The 26126-nt window shown below is 40.3% G+C and overlaps 1 protein-coding gene and 1 long non-coding RNA gene across 5 annotated transcripts in view; one reads left to right on the top strand and one right to left on the bottom strand.

Moving 5' to 3' along the window:
* The first annotated feature begins 3139 nt into the window (after positions 1-3139).
* On the top strand, positions 3140-11194 carry LOC310687505. Its single transcript, XR_014516447.1, has 2 exons — positions 3140-3899; positions 4621-11194. It is a non-coding gene; the product is annotated as an uncharacterized lncRNA (long non-coding RNA).
* Positions 10894-26126, bottom strand: part of TEF (TEF transcription factor, PAR bZIP family member) — a 27401-nt gene continuing 12168 nt past the window's right edge. For 2 of the 4 annotated variants that reach the window (XM_083462613.1, XM_083462611.1), the window contains exons 2-6: positions 24001-24327; positions 21902-22122; positions 20331-20542; positions 17040-18459; positions 10894-16625 (exon numbers count right to left, since the gene is read on the bottom strand). In XM_083462613.1, coding sequence (XP_083318739.1) covers positions 18438-18459; positions 20331-20542; positions 21902-22122; positions 24001-24327 — 782 coding nt within the window. In that variant the 3' untranslated portion in view covers positions 10894-16625; positions 17040-18437. Of the gene's footprint in view, positions 18460-20330; positions 20543-21901; positions 22123-24000; positions 24328-26126 lie in introns of all 4 variants that reach the window. The other 2 variants (XM_083462612.1, XM_083462610.1) reach the window with 1 other exon arrangement.

Raw genomic sequence — 26126 nt, 5'->3', positions numbered from 1 at the left:
TTCCAATGGAACAAGGAGAAAATCTACAGTCACTGTTGAGTGACAAGGCAGACAGGACAAAGTAAACACTCAGCATTTGGTCCTTTGATTGCCATCGACAGAGCCCTGCTGTTTCTCCTTGTATAGTATGCGTGCGGGTCTGATTCCACAGATGTTGTTCAAACACATGCATATTAAATTTTAAAATAAAATGATTCATCACTGCAGGCCCAAGAGAGTCTGGCCGTAGACATTTACGTGCAACCCAAACTGGATTACTTTTTGCCAACAAAACATTAGTTGCAACTGCAAGGGAAGAGGCCGGTGTTTAGCAGGTCATTTGGGTTGTTCCTAATAAATGAATTGCCCTACTGTGAATATTGGAGTGCTCACCAATTGCCCTTTCCATACTACTCTGGTATGGTACCAAATATTCCATGATCCATGGTTGGACAGTTTCTGGACTCAACCCCTTCTCTCCACCCCATATGGACTTCTGGAACTTCCTTATTGGCCTGTTTTTTACTCAGCACTTACCAGTTCCAGATCCTTCTTCAAAGGATGAATTAGGACGAGTGGCTCAATAAAAACTTCCAGGAGAGAAACACAGAAGAGGGAACCCCTTTTGCTGCAGCTGAGTATTCCTGGCAGGAAGCCTCACAGAAGTTTGTGCTGCTTGACATTGGGAGGCAATAGCAGCCAAAAGTGAAGCTGAGAAGCAGTATTTTTTCTTTTTCTTTTTTGGTACTCCACTCAGCTGAAAACCATATGGCAAAATGTGAGGAGACAGAAGGCTTGGGCTGTGAGAGTGTGTGTATTTGTGTGTGCGTGTTTGAGTGAGTGTGTAAGACAGGACTCTCTGCAGGTCACTGGCCAGGAAAGGCCCAATTTTACACCACAGATTTATTTTTATTTATTTATTTTTTAAGATATTTATTGAGAAGTTTTTTTTTACACCACACATTTAAAACACACACTCACTCCGAAATCCTAGGAACTATACTCCTTACAGAGCTATAATTCACAGCACCCTCAACAAACCACAGTTCTCTGGTATCTCAGGGGGAAGTCGTGTGCTTTAAATGTATGGTATGTACACAGCCCTAACTCCTTTGGGGCTGCACGCAAACCTCCCCACACGAGCAAATCCCCATGTATTATTCTAACTAAGCCCTCCCTTTCCAAACACTGAAACCTATTTTGAGCATGTGACAGTTGGTATTATATTTTATAGACTATAAAATGGCTTGTTCATTCAAAGCAACCTAGTCCCTGGACACTTGCCAATGGCTTAATCTTTCCACAGCAAATACTCCTAACAGGACACCTTAGAGCTTTTTCTTTTCTTTGACTCTCTTCCTGCTCCCTCAAATTATATTCATTCTCGAGCAAGGCATTCTACTGCCCCTACCCACGTCAACCGCTGCTGCCCTCTGGTGCAAAATGGAAATGCTTTATTTTCACGCTCTCTGGGTGCCTATCAACCCCTCTGAAAGCAGCTCAGCATTGACATGCTTTGGAAAGCCCAGCTGGAGGAACATATTGGGAAGCGCAAGCAGTGTAAATGTCACATCACTCTTTCCCTTTCCCTTTTCTGAGGCTGAAGTGATGCCCGAGTGTCTCCCATTATGTAACACACAGTGCACGTGGGAGCCAGGATGCCACAGGGTGGATTACAGGCAGTGAGTGGAACAGCCGCAGCCATCGGACAAAGCTATTTTTATAGCTCATCTCTTGCCGCCGCCCCCCTTCTCCTCTAGCTCTTCTCATAGTGCCAAGCAGAAGAATAAGATATTGCAAAGTTTTGTTGAAAGGAGTACAAGAATTCCTTCACTGTAACACTAAAAAGCTGAGGTAATTCCTTCACCAGCAACACTAAAAAGATGAGGTAAACCTGAAGATTCTGACGTCCAGGTCAGACTCTGGAGGTGCCTCATCATCCTAGCAGCAAGTATGGTCGCCTGAGCTGGCACTTATCTCTGCTGGGGAAGATTTTTCCTCAAACACCGAAGGTTGTACACCTCATTTCAGCCACCACCCATCCCCCTTTCCTGACTTTGGTGTGTCTCCTTAATCCCCATTCCCCGCAGTAGTGGCAGTCCCTCTCTCTCGTAGTAATATTAGAAAGGTCACTCCACTGCCATTCCCACCCAGGGCGACCAGAGCAGGATGTCGGTGGAAACTGCACCATAGTGAATAGGGAATCTAACACCCCTGGAATTGCCCCATCAGCTGAACAGAGAGGGAGAGACAGATGGTCAGGAGCAAGAGAAGGCCTGCGTAAAGAGGCTACATGTGACCAGCTTTCTCTCAAAAGCCCTGCTCATCCACTCCACTCCCTGGGCTGGCTGTTGCTGAATCAACCAGCACCAAGGCAAATAGCTCTAGCTCCTGTCTGCAGATCAACCAGATGCAGAAGAGGGCAGGGGACTTTTCATTGTCATCAGAGACGCCTCCTAAACACCAAAAGTGGTCTACAGTAATCAAACAGCCTAATGTCTGAAGTAGAAATTTTGACAAAAGTTCAGAACATCCTGCCACTGTGCTGGGTGCAGGTTTAGGCATAAATCTTAATTTCACTTAATTCCCAAGGGAGTCATGTTTTAGGGGAGGGGGACGCTTCAAAAATAGAACTACAGTATATATTAATTTACTGGCTTTCTGTGCAAAATGAAAGAGATTTGGGGCATCCAGTAACGCTCTGGGAAACTATAGGTATTGTTCTGCATGCCAAGCAGTTCTGGAAGTAGAAAGGGCCTCCCTTTTCACTCCACTTGGTAGGGCAGTGAACTCCTTCTCTGGGGGACAGATAAGTGGCATGGTTGGTTTCCTACTGGCCTCTTGGTTTACTTTCCTTGTTTTTCTAGCACCGGAGATCATTTTTATTTGTGGAGAGGGAAATACAGTGGTACCTCTGGTTACAAACTTAATTCATTCCGGAAGTCCGTTCTTAACCTGAAACCGTTCTTAACCTGAGATACCACTTTAGCTAATGGGGCCTCCCACTGCCGCCACGCAATTTCTGCTCTCATCCTGAGGTAAAGTTCTTAACCTGAGGTACTACTTCCGAGTTAGCGGAGTCTGTAACCCAAAGTGTTTGTAACCTGAGGTGTTTGTAATCCAAGGTACCACTGTACATGGTGAAGGTGCTCTCCCCCCCCCCTTTTCTTGCCCTGGATGGCATGGGGTGGGAAGTGAAGCAGGGATGGCTCTACCTTCCTTCTTTTCCTCGTTCTGGAGGACATTTTGATGGGGTGGAAAGAAGAGGGGAGAGGGTTGGCTTCCCTTTGTCTTGTATTTTGATCAAGTGTTGGGGAGGAAGAGGCAAAGGGGATGCCATCCCCACTTGCCTTAAGGCTTGTCTCATTTCTTTTCTGCCCAGAAGGGCATATTTATTTTTTAGTGTAATAATAATAATAATAATAATAATAATAATAATAATAATAATAATAATAATATCCTCCATGCAGCTCAAGGTGCTATACATAGTTCTTCCTGCACGTCATTATATCCTCATAGGTTGGGCTGAGAGAATGGCTGGCTGAAAATTGCCCAGCGAACTTCATCACTGAGTAGGAATTGAAACCTTCATTTCTCAAGTCAACCAATCAGTTAGTTGATGCTTTGCTACATAGGAATAAGAGTATTCCCAGTTTTGTTTCAAGCCATGCCCTCATGACAGCCATTTTGCATCAAGCCACGGTGCCTTGTGGCAGCCATTTTGTGACTGGTGGCTTCAACATTCTCTCAAAATTCCAAAAATGTTGATGACCACTGCTTAAGTAGCACAATCAATGAGAATTGCTCCTCAGTCCTAACCTAGCTCCATTTCAGATGCAGTCTGATGTTGCATTGTTAACAGTTTCCATTTCCTTGCTATAAAATTGGTCCCTCACGGTTGGAAGTGCTGTCCAGTAAAGGTACTTCAGTTACATTCATTAGCAGTTTAGCTTACAGCCTCAACTGATTGGTTGAAAGCTCAACAAAACAATGTTAAAATCACATAGTAGCAGCCATGACCCTGGAATGCAAAGCACCTTAGATCTACGAGATTAATGGCATTTAAACATAAATCAAGGTATAAAAATAATTTAAAAATCAGGTTCACATGGGGAAGTCACACCTTTGGATGCGTTCACATAATACATTTAAAGCATGAGGCCGGTGCCAAGTAGTTAATACTTGCTTTTTTAGTGTTAATGACTCAAAATGTCAGGCAAACACTTAAGAGGCGGTGGCCAAAAAATGGAGTTTGTGGTACAAAACTGACTGAGGTTTTGAGAGGATACCAGATTTTAGGGTTTGTAGCTAATGGCAGGCAGGCATTTTCATTATTTATTTGTATTTATATCCTACACTTTCAGCACAAAATAATCCCAGGGCAGCTGTTACAACACTTTGAAAACAATCTGACTATAAAAAGGAAGCGCATGCACTAAAAACACAACAATGGTAACAGCAGCAGCATGTTGATCAGCACAAGAGGTTGATCAAACACAATACAGTATTTTTAAACGTCTAAGGAAAATAAGAAGGGTTCATGAAGCACTAAAAGACACAGAGTGCCAGGCTACGTTTCCTGGGGAAAGTAGAGTTGTTACAGTTGAACAGGTCACTCCCATGTCCCCTGATGCACCTCAGGTAGCAGAGACACCTGGAGAAAGCTGTTTACAAAGATCTTAACACATCAGCTGGTAGATGTGAGAAAAGGCAGCTCTAGAGGTAACCAGACCTAAAGCCCCATAGATCATTAAACAACAAGTATTAGCACTTGCAATTATGCTTGGAAACAGGCAGTCATGATATGTTTGCTAGGCCTGGTGCCAGTTGGTGACTTTATGATGTACTTTTATTTACAGTGGTACCTCTGTTTACGAACGCTTCAGGTTACAAGCTCCACCCGAAAGTAGCTGCTCCTGGTTGTGAACTTTGCCCCAGGATGCGAACGGAAATTACGTGCTGGAGGCGCGCACAGTGGGAGGCCCCATTAGCGAAAACGCGCCTCAGGATAAGAAGTGTTTCAGTTTAAGAACAGATTTCCGGAACGAATTAAATTTGTAACCAGAGGTACCACTGTAATTTTTAATTCTTTTGTTTTACTACTTTGTTGTTTTCCACTTTGGGTTCCTTTGGGAGGCAGGGCAGGATAGGAATTTAATAAATATATATAATGATAATATTCCAAACCAAATGAAGTTTGAGAAGTCTGCAACATATTCACACATATTGTATATACACAGGTAACGCAGGTGTGTAATCTACACACCAAACATGTTGCAGTGATCTCATCTGGAAATGACCAGAGCTGGATCACTGTGGCTAAACTGTCTCTGTCCAAAAAGGCCACGGCTGGCATGGCAACACCAGGTGGTGAAAAGACACTGCAAAGCACATCATGAAGGCCTCCAGTAACAAAGCTGAATTAAGTAGCACCCCAAGACTGTGGCTCTAATCCTCATCTTTTAGTTTGTATTGAATTTTTAAAATGCCATAGGCTTAGGTAAAGGTAAAGGTAAAGGTAAAGGTAGTTAGGAAAGTTATTTTATTTTGTTTGCCTTCTTTCTGCTGTTCATTCTCTTCCACCATATGAATCCAACTAGACAGGATGTGTGAGTGGATTGCTCCAAGTCCTGAATGCATGTTCAGAAACTTTTGCCATTATTTTGTAACCTGGCTTTCTTTCCTGCTGTATGGAAAAACACATGAATATGACTGTTGATGATTTTGTAAGTACACTTCTTTTAAACTTACCAAACTGTGTAATCTATTCAATGCTAAGAGGGTAGAAAGGGAAAGTCGCCGTAAGCAACTTAGAATGAGATATTTAAAATGTCTAAGAGCCTATATTTCCATGCTTCACTTTGCTGTGTGTTTTGCATTTTAAAATCTCTGCTGAGGCTCTCTCTTTCCAGAAAGTATTCTACCCCGTGTTTGGATCTAGGAATCTGGCATTCTTTTCTTTAAATCAATCATAAACTAGCACCAACATATGGCAAACCACAGGTTGCCCATCTCTGCTGCAGAGGAAAGGGATAGCCTTGGAACGATTTTCCTTCTTTTTATAGGGCTACAAGTGTGATAAATTGGATAAAGGTCCCTTTCACTGCACTTTAAATGAACACACAATACAGGAGAAAAGAGCACTTAAGCTTCTGTGACTTAGTACTATCTGTCAAAACACTCATTTATATAATTTGGGCTAAATGCAGAACACTTTCTGCATGGGAGAGTGCAGATTAATCTCCTTTTGGGCAGGGAAGTAGATCCTTTGCCAATGCAGTTTGCAGTTGCCACCATGGGCGTAGCCGGGGGGGGGAGCGGGGGGCAGCTGTCCCCCCCATCAATAAAAATAAATGAAAACACACAGCTAACTTAAATTCTGCCCCCCCCCACAAAAGGCCTACCCCCCCAACAAAAATCCTGGCTACGCCCATGGTTGCTGCTACATATCTCTCTGAAAAAAATATTTTGCTCCCCATACAGATTGGTTTTGACAAGCCTAGATCCTTCTTATCCAGAATGGCAGTCCCTGGGGTTGCAATCCTTTTCACTTGTGGCACAAAGACTTTTTTCTATAATTCATTATCCTTGAAACTGCTCAGTCATCCATACTAAACAAACTCGAGGAGAAGTGGACCAGAATGTAGAGTCTTAAGACTCTAGCCTGATCATCCATCATGCTGGTTCAACTGGCAAATAAAAGGAAAGAAAGTGTGATTGTTTGCTAATGCAAGGTTTATTTATTTACAATCATTTTTTTACTGCCTTTCAGTTAAAGAAAATAAAAACCATTCCAAGACAGCTGGTTGCAAAGCTTTGGCTGGATTAGTGTCAAAACAGTATGCTTCTCTCTCTCTCTTTCATTTCATATCAATAACCTTTAGTTTCTTGTGCAATCCCATCGGGAGGGTTATTTATTTTTAAAGGGACAAGGTCACAGCACTTGCTATGCTGCAACAACGCCATCTGGTGGCGAGTCATTAGAAAAGCAGAACGTTTCTTAACCAAATTAGAAGATTGGAGAAGGGGTAAGATGAACGTGATGAGGGCACATGTATAAATGTGGGGGGACCTGCATGCAGAGGGATGATGAATCCTTTCTCCCCTGATTTCCCTGGACTCCTTTGCCCCACTGTCAGGCCTTGGCCAGGATCTAACAAGGCCTCATGTGAAGAGCCCAATGCAGGGGCAAGCAGCCAAGGTTCATAATGGCCAGAAGTATTATAAGGTTGAAAACATGAGACAAGGAGAGAGAGATTGCATGGTTACTTGGTAAGTTGTTCAGACTAAGAAGCTCAGTTGGACACAAGGGCTAGAAAAGTGAATAGAGAACAGAGAGGGTCAAAGCAGAGCAGAAAACAAAATCTAAACCCCTTCCCTCAAAATCAGAAGGGATGGAAGTTGTTCAGTAACCCTGAACTTCAGTGGCCCCACTGGTGAGGGAAGCTGCTTTCAGGTCAGTCTTGCTGACTGTGCTCTCCTCTCCCAAAGCAAAGTTCAAAACCAGAAAATCAGTGTTACCTCCAGCAGTGTAACTCCAAGTGTATCCCAGGTAAATCGTACATAAGGTCACCTATTGCAATGCCTGGAGTACTGCCAGTACTTTTGCTCTAAAGCCTTGCTACTTCCAGCTGCCCACTCACTTCCACCAATCTTAGCTCTTTCCGTGTCACTCCCCCTTTTGCAGAAGATAGTTCAGATGCAGTTTTTTGATCCAAACAACCACTGCTTAGAACTCTCTCTCTCTCTCTCTCTCTCTCTCTCTCTCATCTCCCAATGAGGCAGCAATTTTTTAAAAAAAATCCTTCCAATTTTAGGAAGGCATGAAAATAACAAAGCACTAAACTTTTCAAGATGTGAGGTACAAACTTTTAAATACTACATGGAAGTCTCCCAACAGACTCATGGAGGGACACCACATAGTATCGGAATAACTGGGAAACAGCAAAAATGGGGCAGGTGAGATGTATATCCACCAAAAAAGAGATTTGACAGGTGAGATGCAAAACAAAAAACATGAACCATGTTGCACACAGATAATAGGCAACTGCCCCTTTCCAGAATACAAAAGTTCTGAAGCACATCCTCTGGAATACATTTTCTCATCACACAATTAAATTTTAATGAAACTCTATCATTCCTTGCTTCCATTCCAGCCTGCCCACACCTTTAAGTCATTCTCACCTGCCTGACACCCAGAGCAATTAAACTGATGAGTATAAAAGGGCATTCTCTGTATTGTCACCATAGCTCTTTTTCAGCTGGGCTCCTTCAGGCCACAACATTTCAGGACTTTAGGAAAGGGTTGAAAACTTACCTGCTCACACTGGCCTTTCCTTGAATTAATTTTTTCTTGCTGCAGTTGATTTTGGCTATATATGTGTGATAGGGGTGTGGGGGGGTGGATGTTTATTGCTACTGGCTTATTAAATGTCTGTAATTTTTTGATGATATTGTATTTGTATTATTTAACAGAAGCCAACTTAACAGGGTTTGACTCTTAAAGCCAGCATACAAATAGATCAAATAAATAAACACAATTTAAATAAAACTATTTGGTTTGGAGGAAGGGCCAGTGGTATGACTGGGGTTGATGTAGAAGACAGCTCCTTCAGTTGCAAGGGGACAACTGTGAAGAGCTGAAATGTATCACCATGGTGTCTCATTACAACCAAATGTCAGATGAAAGAAAGTGGAAAATAGAGACTGATTTCCAAGGTTGGAGAAAGACAATACGTAGTTTAAAAGCTGGAAGTGGTTGGAGAAATTGTTTCCAAGAAAGACAGATATTTCATTGATTCCATTGTTGCCTCTTATCAAGCAGGTTTTTTGCAACCAATACAAAATCCTGTAAAACCTGTTTAAGCAGAGTCAAAAGGAGGATAGTGTGTGTGTGTGTGTGTGTGTGTGTGTGTGTGTGTGTATACACACACACAACGCCACGCCCCCCCCACGGCAGCAATCTATCTTTCAAACCACCTTCAATTCTTTGAAAAAAGCATTTTTTAATCTGACCCAAGATTTCTGCAAAGGTCCCTTTGGAAACATTTATAGCACTCTTGTCAGAAAGGAGACAGTCTAACCCAGTTCTTGTGGCTGATGTGTGCAAGTCATCAAAATCAATGGACGCAATTCCAGTGATTTCAATTTATCCACTCAAGAGTTTGACCAACCTTAGATATCACCAGTTTTTTAATGAATAATTTTTATTAATTCTAGTTTTTTGAGGCATAGCACTGCTTATCATCCTCAGACTTCCGAGTCCCAAAGATTTCTACACTTTGTCATTTAAAAGCCATATTTAGCTGAAGTTGCACGAAGATAGCCAAGTTTGAATCTTCTGTCTTTCTACCTCCATATCCAAACCCCATTTGTCAAAAACAAAAACCCGAGAACATTTATGATCAATAGTTGCTATCTTAATGCCAAACACTACCACAAAACTCCTACTGCCCATCAGCATTCAGAGGGCAAGAGGCAGGTATCCGGCAAGGGTGGGGGGGGCAGTCTAGGTATCATGTTGTGCAAACTCTACCAAGTGGGGATTTTTTTTGGTCTCTTTTTTCATGTTTGCCACATCTTCTTACCCATGGGTAGGCAAACTAAGGCCTGAGAGCTGGAGCTGGCCCAATCGCCTTCTAAATCTGGCCCACGGGTGGTTCGGAAACCAGCATGTTTTTACATGAGTAGAATGTGTCCTTTTATTTAAAATGAATCTCTGGGTTATTTGTGGGGCATAGGAATTTGTTCATTTCCCTCCCTTCAAAATATAATCTCCCCCCCCCCCAAGGTCTTGAGGGACAGTGGACCGGCCCCCTGCTGAAAGTTTGCTGACCCCTGTTCTTACCCTACTGGAAACTGACTTCATTGCTAAGGAAGCAGTAAGTGACTTGTGGCATGACTAGCTCCAGTAGGCAATTTAATGTTCTCTTTCCATCTGCATAGGATGTAATTTGACTTGCATGATTGGCATCTAACTTCAGTACTTATGCTCTAGGGAGAGCTTTTAGTACTCTTTTAAGCAATCCTTTCTGGTGCTTAAGAAGATTAACTTACTATTGATTAGTGGTGCTTCGGAGACAGTCGATAGATTCTTCACGGCATGTGAAGTTTTAATTCCTACAAAAGGTCCCATCCCCACTCCCCTTTTAAGGCAGTTCCAGTACATAGGAACAGACTAATTTTTTGCCTTTTGTTTCAAGATTTTCAACAAAAGGCTGCGGGAGACCATTTGTGAAATAGGTGGATTCCATAAACATTAGGAGTGTTAAGTGCTTCAGGAGGGATTACTCAGGATGTGACTTTGCCCACACACATTTTAAGAAGCGCAGTACGTGGCGCTTGCTTTTCTTTCTCAGGAGAAGCAACCCTGTTCAGCTTTATTGCGCTCCACAGATACTGGCTGTAGTTGCAGCAAGCCGGGCTGCTTCCAGGGAAAACTCGCTCCCTGACGCTGCTGCTTCTCTTCTGGGTGCTGGAGTGGTGGGGGCTAGGGCTGGAGCTGGGTTTTCCCCTCTCACTCCTGCAGCCAGGGGGTCTGGCTTAAAAGACTGCATTAAAGTATAAACAACGCTTTTATATGCACTGGGAAAGAAAAGAAAGAAGTTTGACTCCCTTTATTGTGATATTTGTTTTAATATGGTGGTCTGGAATATCTCTGAGGTATGCCTGTATTTCTTATACACTCACAAGGTAAAAACTTGAGGATAAATAAATATAAATAAAATAAACTTTTGTGTTCATTCGTGGCTAGAACTAGCTTGTAAATATAGGAAGCAAGGGTACAGCCTGACTTCTGAAAGTGATTATTGACACCAACTCCTACAGACAGATATCAGAGACAGCTGAAGGATCTGCACCACATCTTTATGTTCTGGTGACAGTTTGCAAACAATATACTGCAGTGACTATATCTTGTACTTAGTAGAATATACACTTTATTTTTTTAAGGGGGGAAAATCCAACAATTCAATACAGTCAAAACTTTACATTTTTAAAACAAAAGCATTCTTTTTAAAAAGACACTTAGCAGAGAGACTTACATACCCAGACAATCCACCATCAGAGAGCTCATATCCTTATTTCTATCATTTAGAAAGTGTCATAAAAATGAATACCAGGTAGGCTTTGAATATGAAAATGTTTTTTTTTCTTACCAGGATTATCATTTTTAAGTCCTTTCGACAGTCATCCATTATTCATTTGTGTGTACGGGGGGGGGGGGGGAATGGGTAGGGATAGACATTTTTACCCTGATGTTTTTATAAATGGTAACGATCCTACAATGTAGTGCCTTAAAATCTATGACTGAAAAGCATTTTATATACTAATCTACACACTTTCATTCAGTACATACTGGAACACATCAAAGAGAAATGCAAATGTTATACAGCAAAAACAAAGAGTAGTTTTGACCAAAAAAGGTCACATTTTATATTGCAGTCACATTTCCCCTGTTTAATGACAAATGGAGCTAAACACTCACCTGCTGCTCCAAATGAACAGAATGGAGTAAAGACAATGAAACTCCTGAGTAGTTAATCTCTCTAACTATGGAAAAATAACATAGCTATGCTGCAGGATTATCTGAGAACATATTTTTAAAGGGACACTGTATCCAGCTATGTTATAAGCAGATCAAGCTTTCCATGCCAATGATAATGGAGTTTTAACAGCAGAAATAATGTCATTAAGCTGGAGAAATGCTAAGGGAAGTATGTTGCATGCAGCAGATGCCAATGTAGAATACTGACAAAAAAAAAAAATATTTCTAAATTCATCTACCTTTTTTTATGGCTAAGCTACCATAAACCTAATGTATAGTGTGCTGAATGACAATTCACACCAGGCTGGTGCAAAGAGCACGTATGAACACAACATTCAGAGTAGTTTGCATTTCTGAAATCATCGTGTGCTTTTTGTCAACAGGAATTAATGCATGAGGATACTGCTAACTGGCAAGATAGGCTTGCCTCCAAACAAAACCAGTTGAGTGTGATTATGAATAAACTCAGTGACCACAGAAATAGCTCCCATGCCAATTCTCAGTGTCTCTACTTTTTGTGGTTTATTAAACATTTTGTAAATAGAAAGCATCACAAACCAAAGCTCTACAATAATTTAATTTCGCTTGATTTCTGCAGTTTTTTAAGAAACAAAATCCTCAAACCATGCTACATTAAAATATCTTAATGAGTTTGCAGAGGTTACAATGAAAGCACTTATTACTCCATGAGGACTGAGATTAATATTAAAGTGTATTTACATATTTTGTCGTACAAAATACAGTATTCCAATAATCATGTTATTACTGTGTTTCAGACACAAATGGAAAAACACTACACTTCTGCTATTCTGGACCCAACTAAACACCTTGCCAGTTGATGCTTCAAAGCACAAGTTAATTGTTATCCTAGTTCAGCAAAACAATACAAAGAACACCTCAGCCTCAGTTTTGTATTAGGAGGCTACCTTGCTGATTAATTCAGATAAAGTTCACAAGAAAGCACTACTAGGAACCACAAGTAAGAACCATGTGCTTTAATGGAGCAGTGGGGGAGGTTATGTGTGTGGGGAAAGATGTATTATTAAGAGTCTGAAAAATAGAATTATTACATTCCCTCCTCAGCCTCACCTTCTTTTCATTATAATTAGATAGTACAAGTTCACCAGAAAGATAATCAAGTTGACAAGCTTTCACATCAAAAGCAATTCTCATTATAAATTAACTCAAATGAAGAGAATTAGTATCTAAAGTTCACAATGAGAATGACTTTGAACTCAGCAATGCCTTGTCTCTTACAATGTTGCATCTTCCTTGCTGGGCATCATTCAGCCAGGACAGCATAAACTTGTGTTGTTTTCATAAGAAAGATGTTTAGCAAGGCATTGCCATTGTGAGGGAATGTAGTTGCCATTAAGTATTTTTATAGGTTCTGTGACAAATTTGGGAAAAACAGATGTAATATATAGAGTATGTTTTGGAGCCACAGGGGGAGAGAGGGTGTTTTATTCAGACTACACCCAGTGAAATTACTGGACCTAATTTAAGTCAGGTTCGTTAGTTTCAATGGGTCTATTTTGAGTAAAACATAGTTGCGTAGCTTAGTTGAGTAAAACATCCAGTGAATTCTTCCCTGCTTCTTAGCTTAATGAGATCTGCATACCAGTGAATTCAATGCTGGCTCAGAAATCAGCCTTGCCTTATTCTGTTAATGAAAAAAGGACAAAAGTGTTTTTTAAAGCGGAAAACTGTGTGTGTGTATTGTTGTAGTTGCCCTCCTATCAATGCCACATGCAGCGGCGGAGCATATGCCTGCGCTGCCCAGGGTGGGCGTGCTCCTGAGGGGGGCAGAACGCGCTCCTGAGCAGGGTGGGGCACAGAGGGTGCCCTCCCAGGTGCAGGATAGCCACTCGGGTGCACAGAGTGGTGCACACGCCCTGCAGCTGGGGGTGGAGGGAGCCACTGAGGGCGGACATTCGCCCCCACCCCCCCAGTTGTCAAAACGAAGGGGGGAGGGGGGAATGCTACCAGCAAAGTGGCGCAGCTCCCCCCTTCCCCCGATGGCTTGGGGTAGGCTTGGGCAGCACACTGAATGTCACCCCCCCAAGCGAAGACACCTGGGGCAGCCTGCCCCCATCGCACCTCCCTTCCTCCGCCCCTGGCCACATGTACACCTGGCTTGGGCTGCAAACTTGCAAAACAGTTTTTTGATTTTTTTATTTTGTTTGTTTTTAAAGAACATGTTTGAACAAGATGAAGCTTCTTCCAAACAAATCTCACTGCTCTATACAGGTCACATCTGTCTTTTCTCTCTAACTGGTTTTCAAACTGAAAAAGGGACAGTAATCAGTTAAGAATTTTTGATTGCCAGCATTGCCTCACGGCTATGCACATTGCACAGAGGCAAACCTCAGATCTGTCACAGACTGTGTGCTCCATAATGAGGTGCAGTTAATCAAGGCTGCCTGGAGATGTGTCCGTGGATGCCTGAGGCTCCAGCATTGCAGGTGAAGCCAAGCAGGTGTGGACCTGATCAATTATTTGGATGGGAGACTATTGGGGGCAACCCAGCTAGATGGGTGGGGGATAAATAATAAAATTATTCTAATTATTATTATGTATACGCAGGATATAAAATTATATTTTAAGTGTGTCTGCATGATGTATGTTTGCAAACACATGGTTATCACACTCACAATATTTAGGTGAGCATTTAAAAAGGCAGATCTAAAAGGGTGCACACAGTAATACATGAAGTAGATATTTAGCTGAAGAGTATATGAATACTAGTGAATCAGTACACACATTTTTCCAGGAAAGCAGAGGTGCATATACAAAAAGATAGATAATGCGCCTTTTTTTCCTTAGCAAAGGTTCAGATTTGAAAGATTTCTGTTACTCTATAAGTTGAAACAATTCAGTTTTGTATAGCTGCCTTTAGTGGGTGAATCAGCCTCAACATGAGTATCTGTGTTAAAACATCCCCAAATTCTGGGTTTTTTTGTGTGTTTTTGGGGTGGGGGTAAAAAAATTGAACTAGATGCTTATGGCCCAGAGGTGTTTAGGAATTCTGTAAAAAAACAACACCATAGAGATTCTAGTATGTCTTAACTATTCAAAATATATTTGCTCTTAACAATTTTACAGTATCTCTGTTAAGCTTTAGCGCTGGTTCTCTTTTACTGCACCTGTTATCTTGATACCTGACAGAAGGACTGCCCACTAGGGAGTACTAGAAGCAAGCTCTACATCTAGAATACTTGGTTATTCGGCACAATACAGCACAACACAGCACAGAAAGGGAAAGTGCCAATCAATATTTTTTTTAAAAAAAACCCACCTCCAAAGACATTGGGAATTTATACAAAACAGCAACCAAGATTAATATCATAGGTTTAATATAAAAACTTATAAAGGCTTCAGCACCCACAGCACTAAATATATGCCTCCATTACTTCTTGAATGAATGATACAAAAGTAATGAATAAGGGAAAACTCCACCAAAATTTCACATGAAACCTGCACAGAGATTGATCACAAAGAACCACAAATTATCCCTTAAACCTAAATCACTGCTTTAGTTGCAAAGTAGAAATCTCACATGACTATTAAAGAATGATTAAAAACCAATAAACAGAGTTAAATGCCTATGTTAAGCCTGTACAATGAAATGAAATCTTTAAGAAAAGGAAGATCAGCTTCTAAATTATTATTTAGAAATTATTATTATTATTCAATTAATTTCATCTATGGATGAAATTCAGTTAGGGGGATATTTTATTTCAATCTCTCTCAAGGGGATGATCATGTACATTAAGATTACCATAACAAAATTCTCTATTATATAGATTATTTGCTTTTGAAGATTTTCTTTCTTGTTCACAATATTTATTAAAAAATTAAAAGTTGTTAACCCTTGGATCTTCAGTGGCATGTTGATAGTAACTGGGTAACCATGAAGAGATTACTGTTCCCCTCAAACTGTTCCCAGCAAGGTCTGTAATCCTACAGATCACACTCTGCTCATTCCATTATATAATTAAATAGCAGTATGTAGAAGAGTTTGCATACTTATAGCAGGCATCCTGCACTATTTTTTTGGACAAATTAATGTTAAACGTTAGTGCAAATTAAGAACATTATTCTCTACTGTTATCACTATAAATTGGTTACCAAGATGAAGAGGAAGGTGGAAGACCTGGTTATGCTAATGATATATTATCTACCTCCCATACCAAAGAAATAATGCATTTTAAAGAAACAAAGTTGTAAAGTCACATGATGTTTACTGTGTCTCATTTGTTTTTCCTGGGAAGAGTATTACAACTACTTCATCTTCCTACACAAAGGTACACATAAAGTTACACACATAACCTTTGCATTGTGTTGTACAACACATGCAAATCTTCCAAGTGACTAACCAAAGCACATTAAATGTGGGAATTCATATTCTATTTCAGTTGTTTTGTGCTATAAAATGGCTGGAGAACTAAAATTATTAACAGCTATCATGAAGAGCCATATATTATATTTCTTATGTAACACACACAGGTATTGGAAAGCTGGCTCCAACTGCAAGTTATAAGGGGATGCAGCACATCATTTGGATTAGTACTACAATTCTGATAATATTTTCTTTCTGTGTGTATTTAATCATTATACCAATCTTCTCCAACTTTTGAGAGATTCTATAAACAGCCCACAGTCAATTTTACTACGTAATATGCACACTGGTGCATTAACTGCAAACAATTAAAAGAGTACAGGCAATTTCTTAATTTTGTGGGGATTACGCTTTGAAAACAGCAGAAAATCAGTGTTTTGCAAAATGTAATCTAGTAGCATAGTTGTGTTGGGACTTTCCTGTCAAGTCCAACTTCTGAATCTGAAATAGCAATCTTGAAACCTCTTTTGCTAAGCAGGGATTGCCAGCATTGAACTGTACACCCAAAAAATCCCGTGTTGCAAACAGAACACGCTAAACAACAACAAGCAACACGTTGGCTAATAATGTACTGACAATATTTTTATAACATTATACTGTTTCAAAATTCATAAACAGAAAACATATGTGCATGGAGTCACAAATTAATAAGAATTGAATAAATGGAACATCCATGCACATTGTCCATGCACATGTTTTCTGTTTATGAATTTTGAAACAGTATGTTATAAAAATATTGTCAGCATTGAACTGTAGGCACAATAGTGCCCCTTAGGTCTTCCTATGGTTCCGACAGGCCAAATGATCCCCTCTTACTTTCTGCCCTTTTAATGAGCTGGCGAGGGGGGAATGCATAGAGCTGAATGAGGAAATTGGAAGCATGATGCTTATTTCCACTTTCTCTTTTAGCTCCATGTCCTTTGCAAGGCCCAGATTAATTATTCTGGATAAGATCACTTGGAAAAGTGATCTTCTTTCTGTGGGGAGGCTGACCTGGCTGAGGGAAGTGGCCAGAAGGGATGGTGCACTTGTCCAAAATTCCAAATGTGCCCACAAGCCAAAAAAAGTTGGCAACCTCTGTGCTATGCTTTCCATTAATCAACTGATGGAAGCCTGCTAACCCAGCCATTAGTCCTATGACAAATTGGTGTGGGTTTTATCCAGTTTTGAAATATATCTATTCTTGACACATTTCAAGTTTCATGTAGCTCATACTCAGGGTGTAACTTCTACAAAATTGAAATGCCCTATTTTCACAAGCTATTTTGCTGTCCCTAGGGTCTAAGCAACAGGTTCTGCTACCACATAGGCATGTATCTGATGGGATATTCCAACTGTGCTATGTCTGATGCTTCAGATTAATGAGTCCAATGCTCATCATACTATGTTCAGGCACTCAAGTGAAATTCAGAGATCTTTAAGGGAAAAATAGTAGGGGAAAACAGCATAAACGTTGCTTATTTTATTTCTAACATGTACAGGACCAGGTAGAAGTGAAAATCAGCAATTATTCCGTAATTATTCAGTTGGGGCAATCAGAAGGCCACCCCAATTTTGATAAGGGACTTGGGGCAATTTGTTCAGCAAGAAAAAGTAAACTAGATGTTGAACTTGCATCTTCTAGAAGATAGGCAACAGCAGATAAAATGAGTAACTGAGTGAATAACTGAAGTCACCCTACTTTCGCAACCTGTCCTTTTATTATACTGCTCCCTCTTCATTACACATCTAGGTTTATGAAAGTAAGGAAATAGAAATCTCTTAGGATTATTACAAGGAGTAGATTGTGAAAATGCATCAGCATGCCATCACAATCATTCTATTGTTAGAGTCAGCAAGCTTAAGAAAAAGTGCTAATTTCAGAAAGTGAGTGTCAGCTTTAATCAGCCGAGAAAATAAGGTGCATCTAACTTTCTAGCATTTGTTAAGATATAGTGCATCTTGGGGTACGTGTTATTTTCCATTACTTCTATTTTAATTGATATGTTGGTTGTATAGTGTACCAAAACCATTTCTTTTTAATCTGTTTTCCACATATGCTGTTTCTGTTCCAATAGTACAAGATACAATAGATTAACAGAATTTAGCTGCAATATTGATATCCATTCTAAAGCACAGAACAGATATGAAAAAGAAACACAGAAGGAAATCTTGAATAATTATAGTTATATTCCCTTAATACTTGCCCCTTCCTCCCAGTAAAGGATCACCACTAATTATTCAAACTGAACTCAAGGACACGAGCACCAAGTGTCATTGAAAAGAGTTAATAACTGTACTGCATATTGTGGGTACAAGGAAAAATAGCAGTACAACAGAAATGTACCCTTAGAGACCTTGGTCTTTTCATCATGCTCAGCCCTTGGGTAGTTCAGAGGGAGGTACTTGCAGGCAAGCAGGGTCATCATCAGTTGTGGAACACCTCACATCTTTCACTATTCATTCTGATGGCAGGTGGTTTCATGTGTAGTTTTTAGGTTCTTTGTGATTTTAAGAGTCTTTAAAGTTGCATCACTCGGAATCGGATAAGTCACTTTAAACAAAGCAAAGCAAGAATATGACTATTTATAAAACAGCATATTGTTACATTCACTCTCAGGGATGTTACCAATTCCCCATTATAAAGGAAACAGACTACTTGGGGAGCATTACACAAGCGCTAAAACCACTCCGCTGAGTCAAGGTATCACGAGAGGGAACAACAATTCTAGGAAATGTAAACAACAATTCTAGGAAATGTATTTTAACTGCACAAAATTAAACTGCTTCCCATTTCTATCAATGAGCCATAGTAGAGCTTGTCCAACTGTTGATCCATACCCAATACCTGGTGTTTTTTAACACTACTAACGTGACCTCCCTTTAAAAAGTGGGTGGGTGGGCACAACAGAGGACTGTTACTGGCTGCAGCACATCTAGATTATATCATCCTAAAACAGCAGCAATGTCCCAAACATTGCCTTTAAGAAAAACCTCCATTCTGCCTGAAAGCTAGTTCAGCATTCAGGCATTTTTCTCTACTTGATCGTTAAGAAAGAGTATTACATGCTGAAAAAATTTGCCACAAGGGGATGTGTGCACCTGAACTGGCTCTGCTAAAATTCAAGGTACCCATTTACTTCTGTATTACTGACATTCTTATGTATCCTTGCAACCAATGGCCTTGAAGAAGGTCTCCAGGATTACACCAATGTATGCTGCTTTAGCTGGAGGAGGTTATTAGCAGCTAATAGCAGCTATGGGGAAAGCCTTGTGCGTTCTTTTCAAGATAAGCACTAAAATATGCTTGAGGCACGACATGCAGCTGTCAGGGAAACCATATGCAAGGCACCCAAAAGGATGAATAAATTAAATAGCTTGCAGCAAGGTAATGTGCCCCACCCACCTCTTACATTGGTCAGGTCAGAACCAACACTGTAGCAAAGCATCAAATTAATGGGTCTAAAGCAAGCTCTCCCAGGACCAATATTACCCTACAACTCTAGGTCACAAATATTGTGGCTCATTGCTTTTTAGTAAAAATAAGAATATACTCCTTTGAAGAATTAAGTGCAGGAATTTACTATAATGAACTGAACCTGTAATTTAAGTGAATATGGTTATTTTCATTTTCAGCCACTCATATTAGTTAAAAAAACTAATGCAAGTGATTTGGAGATAAATTGCTTAAATGAAAGTAAAAAAATCCAAATCAATTAAGAGGAAATGCTTCCATTTTACAATATGCAAAGGAATTTATAATTTTTTTCAGAAGTAATACACCCACAGCAGTGTTGTTTGGACAGATACACATCTGATAAGGTTGCAATCTAAACCCCCCTTATTTGTAAGTCCAATTGCATTCAAGAGGACTTACTTCTGAGTAGTCACGGTTAGGATTGAAGCCAAAGCCTCATTTCTGCCCAAAAGAATCAAAAGGCCCAGAACTGAAAAGAAGATTCATACTTGTTCTCAAAGTAAGAGAAAACTATCAGTCCTGCACATCATATTATTTTATATGTATAACTTGGAAAAGGGAGCAATTACAAAATTATTTCAGCATGATTCCTTCCACATTATATAATTTGTTTTAAAGGAAAATACTTTCGAACCATTTGCCTTCCATTCCAGACATGACAGCAGTAAAACACCTGCCAGTCTAGCAACATAGACAGATTTATTCCTCAAGTCATCAAATTAGTGTTATTTGATTAGAAACACCAAATTCTTTAAAATGTGTTAAATTTGTTTTTTAAAATATTAAAAATTGGCATATTGCAACACAAGGATCAGAAAGCGCCTGACCAAGTTGTGTCAGAAGAAGTGGATCCTGTTCAGGGTTACAGAACAACTGAGCTACAAACATTAGTCTCTATTGAAACAGAGCAAGCCAAGGAACAAAGTAAGGGAAAAGGGTTTGCTTACAAGGGTCCATATCTGCTCTCATATTTAGAGACAATGTTCTTGCATTTTCCCATTTCCTTCCGCAGCTCTGCCACCTCGGTCCTCAGAGCTGTATTCTCCTTCTCCAGAAAGGCAGCTCGGACTGTGATCTGGTTCTCTTTCAGGCGACGAGCATCACGAGATCGTTTGGCTGCCACATTATTCTTCTTCCGCCTAGTCCAATATTTTTCATCCTAGAGAGAAAATAATCAGTTCAATAGTTAAATACTTCAGATATCAAAAAGCCAAAAAGTACCTACCATTTGGCCTCTTCTTATGACCAGCTATGCAACCCAGCTTAGCAAGAGTTATCTATGCCCTAGTAACTTCCAGAATAATTTCTGTGTCTCATATGTAGGGACTACTCAGAAATCTGGCACAGGAAAGAATCTGCTAGATTGATCAGTCCTGATCAACAGACAGAACACATCTTAAAACAGCTACAGTGGTTACCATCCACTTCACAGCTGGGTTTACTTATATTACAGGATTTAGTAGGACATACTGTAATTTTGCTTTATTCGATCATAGAGTCATAGAACTGTAGAGTTGGAAGGGACCCCGAGGGTCATCTAGTCCAACCCCCTGCAATGCAAAAATCTCAACTAAAGTATCCGTGACGTATGACCACCCAACCTCTGCTTAAAAACCTCCAAGGAAGAAGAGTCCACCACCTTCTGAGGGAGTCTGTTCCACTGTCAAACAGCTCTTACTGTCAGAAAGTTCTTCCTACTGTTTAGTTGGAATCTCCTTTCTTGTAACTTGAATCCATTGGTTTGGGTTCTACCCTCCAGTACAGGAGAAAACAAGCTTGCTCCTTCTTCCTATGACAGCGCTTAAGATATTTGAAGATAGCTGTCATATCTCCTCTCACATTTCCTCTTATCCAGGCTAAACATATCCAGTTCCCTCAACCCTTCCTCATAAGACTTGGTTTCCATACCCCCGATAATCTTAATTGCCCTCCTTTGCTTAAGTTCCAGCTTGTCAATACTGTATCCTTCTTAAATTGTAGCACCCAGAACTGGACACAGTACTCAAGATGTGGTCTGACCAAGGCAAAATTGAATAATTCTATTACTTCCTTTGATCAAGACACTATACTTCTGTTGAAATATAGAAATATGCTTGACCAAATGCTGGTGACCTTTAAAAATACGTATATAAATATATATATACACATATAGCATGTATATGTGTATATTCACACACACACATACATACACATGCACATGCACACGCACACACACACACACACACACACACGGTAGTTGCTAGAGAAGGATGAAGGCATTTTCATATTGTTCATACCTCTGTACCAAACAAACAATACAATGGGTCAAAAGGGGTCAGCTGATTTACCAAAAAAGAGGGGGGGAAGCTGTAGGAAATACCAGTACTATGAACCAGAACAGCAAAGTAGTGAACAAACCAGCTTCCAAAACCCTTTTCATTATTACCTCCCATCTATGCAATAACTCATTCTAAAAAATAACACATGAACACTGCTCTCTAACTCACATTCTAACACTGTGATAAAAACCAGGTGTTACCTTTTGGTCTTCCGGGACAAAGACTTTCTTGGCTTTTTTAATCATGGGTTGTGGTTTCAGGTCCTCTTCAGCAAACTTATGCTTTCTAGGGTTGAAGAGCTCACCTCCTGGAACACTGGAGAGCACTAAATCAGCAGGGTCAGGGTTGAAATTCACATCAACCTCAACACACTCTGGATCAACAGGGCTGGGAGTCAGTCTCTCGTTATCTGGTGAGGATTCTGGCAAAGAAAAAAAATGAAATCGGAAGTCAGTGTGAGGAAAATATCAGCAAGGAAACCAAAGGGTTAAAAGCAGCCCCCCTTTATTTAACACCCCCATGTACATGGCACTTTACAAAGGAGGATATGACATGTCCTCACCCCAAGGGACTTCTGGTCTAACTCTAGACACAAAGGCGACACCCATGGGAGAGGAATGAAGAAGGCAAGGGAAGAATGTGTGATTTTAGTTACATACCTTTGACCTTAGTTACAGGAGGGTAATTAAAAGACCACAGGGATAAAATCACTATAAAGCAGCCTTAAGGCTGTGCTGTTGTGACAGGAGTTAGTGCACCCATTTCATCCCACCAAAACACCCTGATACTTGCAGCAGGAGCTGGGATACAATCAATTTAAGGTCAGTTAACAGGTCACCTAGCTAATTTAACTCACCAAAAAAATAACCACATCAATCCATGGTATTTCGGAAATACACCTAAGATATGCAAGGAAACCTGGACAGCAGCAAATTGAAAGGTGGCAGCAAAACAAAAAAGTACATTCCTTCTTTTAATGTCAAGCCACAGGACTGCCCCAGCAAAAGACAGGTATGAGTGTGCCTGTGAGTGAGTGCGGAGGAGGCTATTAATCCCAACTAACATCCTATTAACAATCCATTAAGAATTTGTTCTGAATCCGGGATAGATGGGATCATTCCCAGAAGCCAGCATCTGCAGTCTTCTTGTGTTAACTACCACAAACTGTGTACCAGCTTGTATGCAGTAATACCTACAAGAAGAGTGTAAAGACAATCCTGTTATTTGACAGATGACTATATATATATATATATATGCAGGTTTTGGTGTCTTCGGGTGTCTTCCCGTGTAAGAGTTGGGGTGTCTAGGCACGGGAAGACACCCGAAGACACCAAAACCTGCATTCCTGTACCCGTGAAAATCTACGAAAGCATATATATATGATGACGAGTGTGACCTCGTCGAAACGTCGCCTAGACACCCCAACTCTTACACGGGAAGACACCCGAAGACACCAAAACCTGCATTCCTGTACCCGTGAAAATCTACGAAAGCATATATATATATATATATATATATCTCTTGTTCATCTGTCAAATAAGATTAATTGCATATGAAAACAGCTAACAAATTCATGCTTTCAAGAAAAACAATTCCCCTCAACATCACGTCTGCCAAAGCAGATAGCCAGACATGCAGGGTATTAATGTGCTCTATTTCGTCATGTGAAGGATAACATTTTGCTATTCTTCGCTGTCTGGCTGGTAATCTACGAAGAGGAGAACTCGGACTTGTGAAAAGATAGGTCTACTGGTCAGAAGATGTTTGGGTGTAGCAATCACGACTGGGACTCTGCAGATTTTCAGATAATAGTTCCATATTTCACATACATCTCCCAGCAACCATTTATTAAGCTACCTGTTGTGTTAAGAAACACAAACACACATAGGCTTTGTAAAAGAGCATGCTCTATCTGAAAGTACAGCCCTCTTGAAGCTTAGAACAGACTTACACTACTATCCCAACGTTAGGGTATGTCTCTGTGCAAAGGTTCCAGAAACACAATTAATGCAGTGGAGGTCTAGTTCTAACGTTACTTTCATTCATGGGGGGGGGGGGCAAAAAGTCACTTGGGCAGGGCCTCTGTAGTTGATGTAGTGTAAAAGCAATGCACTAGCAGTGATAATGAGCTATACTGCAGAAGCAATGCAAGTTACACAGACAAGTTTAAGCTGACTTGCTACAGCTGTTTTAACCATCCATCTCCACTTTAAATGAAAAAGCATTAAAGCACAACAGGCAAATATATTATATTGATTTTGAGATTAGGAAATATTCAGATTGGCATCATTACACATACCTGCACTTGTGGTAGTTTCTGATGGCTGGAAAACCACTGTGGAAGATGATGAGAGTGGGGTGGTAGCAGCAGAAACACTGGCAGGTTCTTTTCCTTCCAGCTCAGCCACAGGCAGCAGTGGGTTCTGGTTCAGATCCAGGTGAGTAGGACTGGAAGGGATTCCATTCTCCAACAGGAACTCATCCAGATCCATGTACTCCAGGTGGAAAGACTCCCCATCATAAGGAATTGTTTTGTCCCAGATGGGAGGCATGAGGGAGGCAGAGACTGCCATTGTACTAGCAGCTGCCGCTTCATCTTCCTCAAGTTTTTCCTTCTTCTCTTTATCTAAATGTAAAATGAAGCGATGGTTTTAATCTTATGGAGAATTATAATCATGGTACAAACATATACACCACTCAATTACTCAACAATATCATGGTCCAATACACTTATCAGAAGGCACATGCTAGGTGCCAGAACAGAACCATTTAAGATTAGAAACATCCCTTTTCAAATGGGGGTAGCAATTATGCACAAAATGCAACACTGGACTTTGAGACTAAGCTATTAGAATGAACGTTGGTGTGCACACTCAGCACATAACTATAAACATCTATGTTCACAGCCAAACTCTAGCCCCTCAACTCACAGCAAGTCCGTTAAAACCCTGGATTCTAAGTAGTGTACTATAGTTTCACCAAAGTGAGTGTTTACTTTGCCTGTCTTTGATGCTATGGTAAACATGCACTAAGAAGCCACAACTGGCTGACTCATATCCACTGCATGTTTGGAGACATACATTTCCCTTTTATATGTTTACATCCAGTCACCAGTGAGGATGTGGCAGATAAGCTGTAAAAGTGTACCTGTCCTAAAAGGGAAGACATGTCCACATAGTGTTAGTAAATCACATGAAGATAAACATTCTAACTTCCCAGCTACTACTGCCATGTTACATTTTAGAAGTTTATATGTGATCAACATATGGCAAAGCATTTTAACGTGTTTCTTTGACAGTGCAATTGTTTGCATGTTTACTCAGAAATAAGCCTCAATGTGTTAAATGGGACCTACTTTCAATATATAGAATTGCAGTCCAAAAACAATGAAAGGGGGAGAAACATTTGTCAATGTTTAGTGACATGGAGAGAGGCTCTGTACATGGATCTTATCATTTTTTTATTAGTGGTGGCCATACGGGAAATTGTGAAAACCTGGAAGACAGCTCTAGGATATATAATACAGTCGTTCTCAAACTAACCCAGGATATTTTTTGCCAAACTTTTCCCACTGGTGTGGACATCAAGACGTGCAACAATAATTAATATGATGACTGAAAAAACCCAGTGTGTGGACTCTTATATAGCAACTGTGCACACACAAACATTAGGTCTGAAACAACCCATTTGCAAAATAATGCCCCTCTCTGGACAACCTATTAAAAAAAGCTTGTTTGGCTGGCTGAAGTGGTGGTGAAAGGGGAGAAGAGGGTTTGCATTAAGTAGAATTTTAATAATTCTGCTCAAATGTTGTCAGCCACTTATGCTACCATATTTAGTCTGTAACAGTATGTATGCATGATACTTGTTTTTATGCTTTTCTCCTTTGCTTTAACTGAAATGATTAAAAAAGAAAAGAAAAAACTTAGGAAAAAATCAGTTGACTTCTGAAAACATATGTAGATGTAAAAAGTTTTATTACAGTAATAGAAAACAAATGGCAAGAATTAGGAAAGGGCTGCAGCAGGCACAATGCTGGAGCATCTACTTTGCATTAAGTATTTCAAGTAATAAAAGAACTACCTTCCCATAAAATTTTAAACCAAGCCACACTGCATGCTTCACCCAATACACAAGATCACATACTTTTGGGAGTCCATTATTTTGAGTGTCAGATCTACAGCACTCCAGACCTTCCGCACAGGGAAGGAATTTTATCACCTAGACTAGAAACCAGGGAGCTTTGAGAAAATACAAACAAGGCTCCAGTGAACATCCAAAACTGGAGGAAGGCTAACATTTACTACTGAGGTTAGCAAACTGTCCATTATAGATTTTCTTCTTATCTACCATGAGTAAAAATCTACCATCCATCCAGATTCAGACAGGTGTTGTGGAACCAGGTGAATTGCAAGAGACAAATGC

This window comes from Podarcis liolepis (genome assembly GCF_965112155.1).
Source record: "Podarcis liolepis genome assembly, chromosome: 10".
NCBI lineage: Eukaryota > Metazoa > Chordata > Lepidosauria > Squamata > Lacertidae > Podarcis > Podarcis liolepis.
The sequence above is the reverse complement of the archived record's forward strand: the minus strand, read 5'-3'. Positions and strand labels throughout refer to the sequence as shown.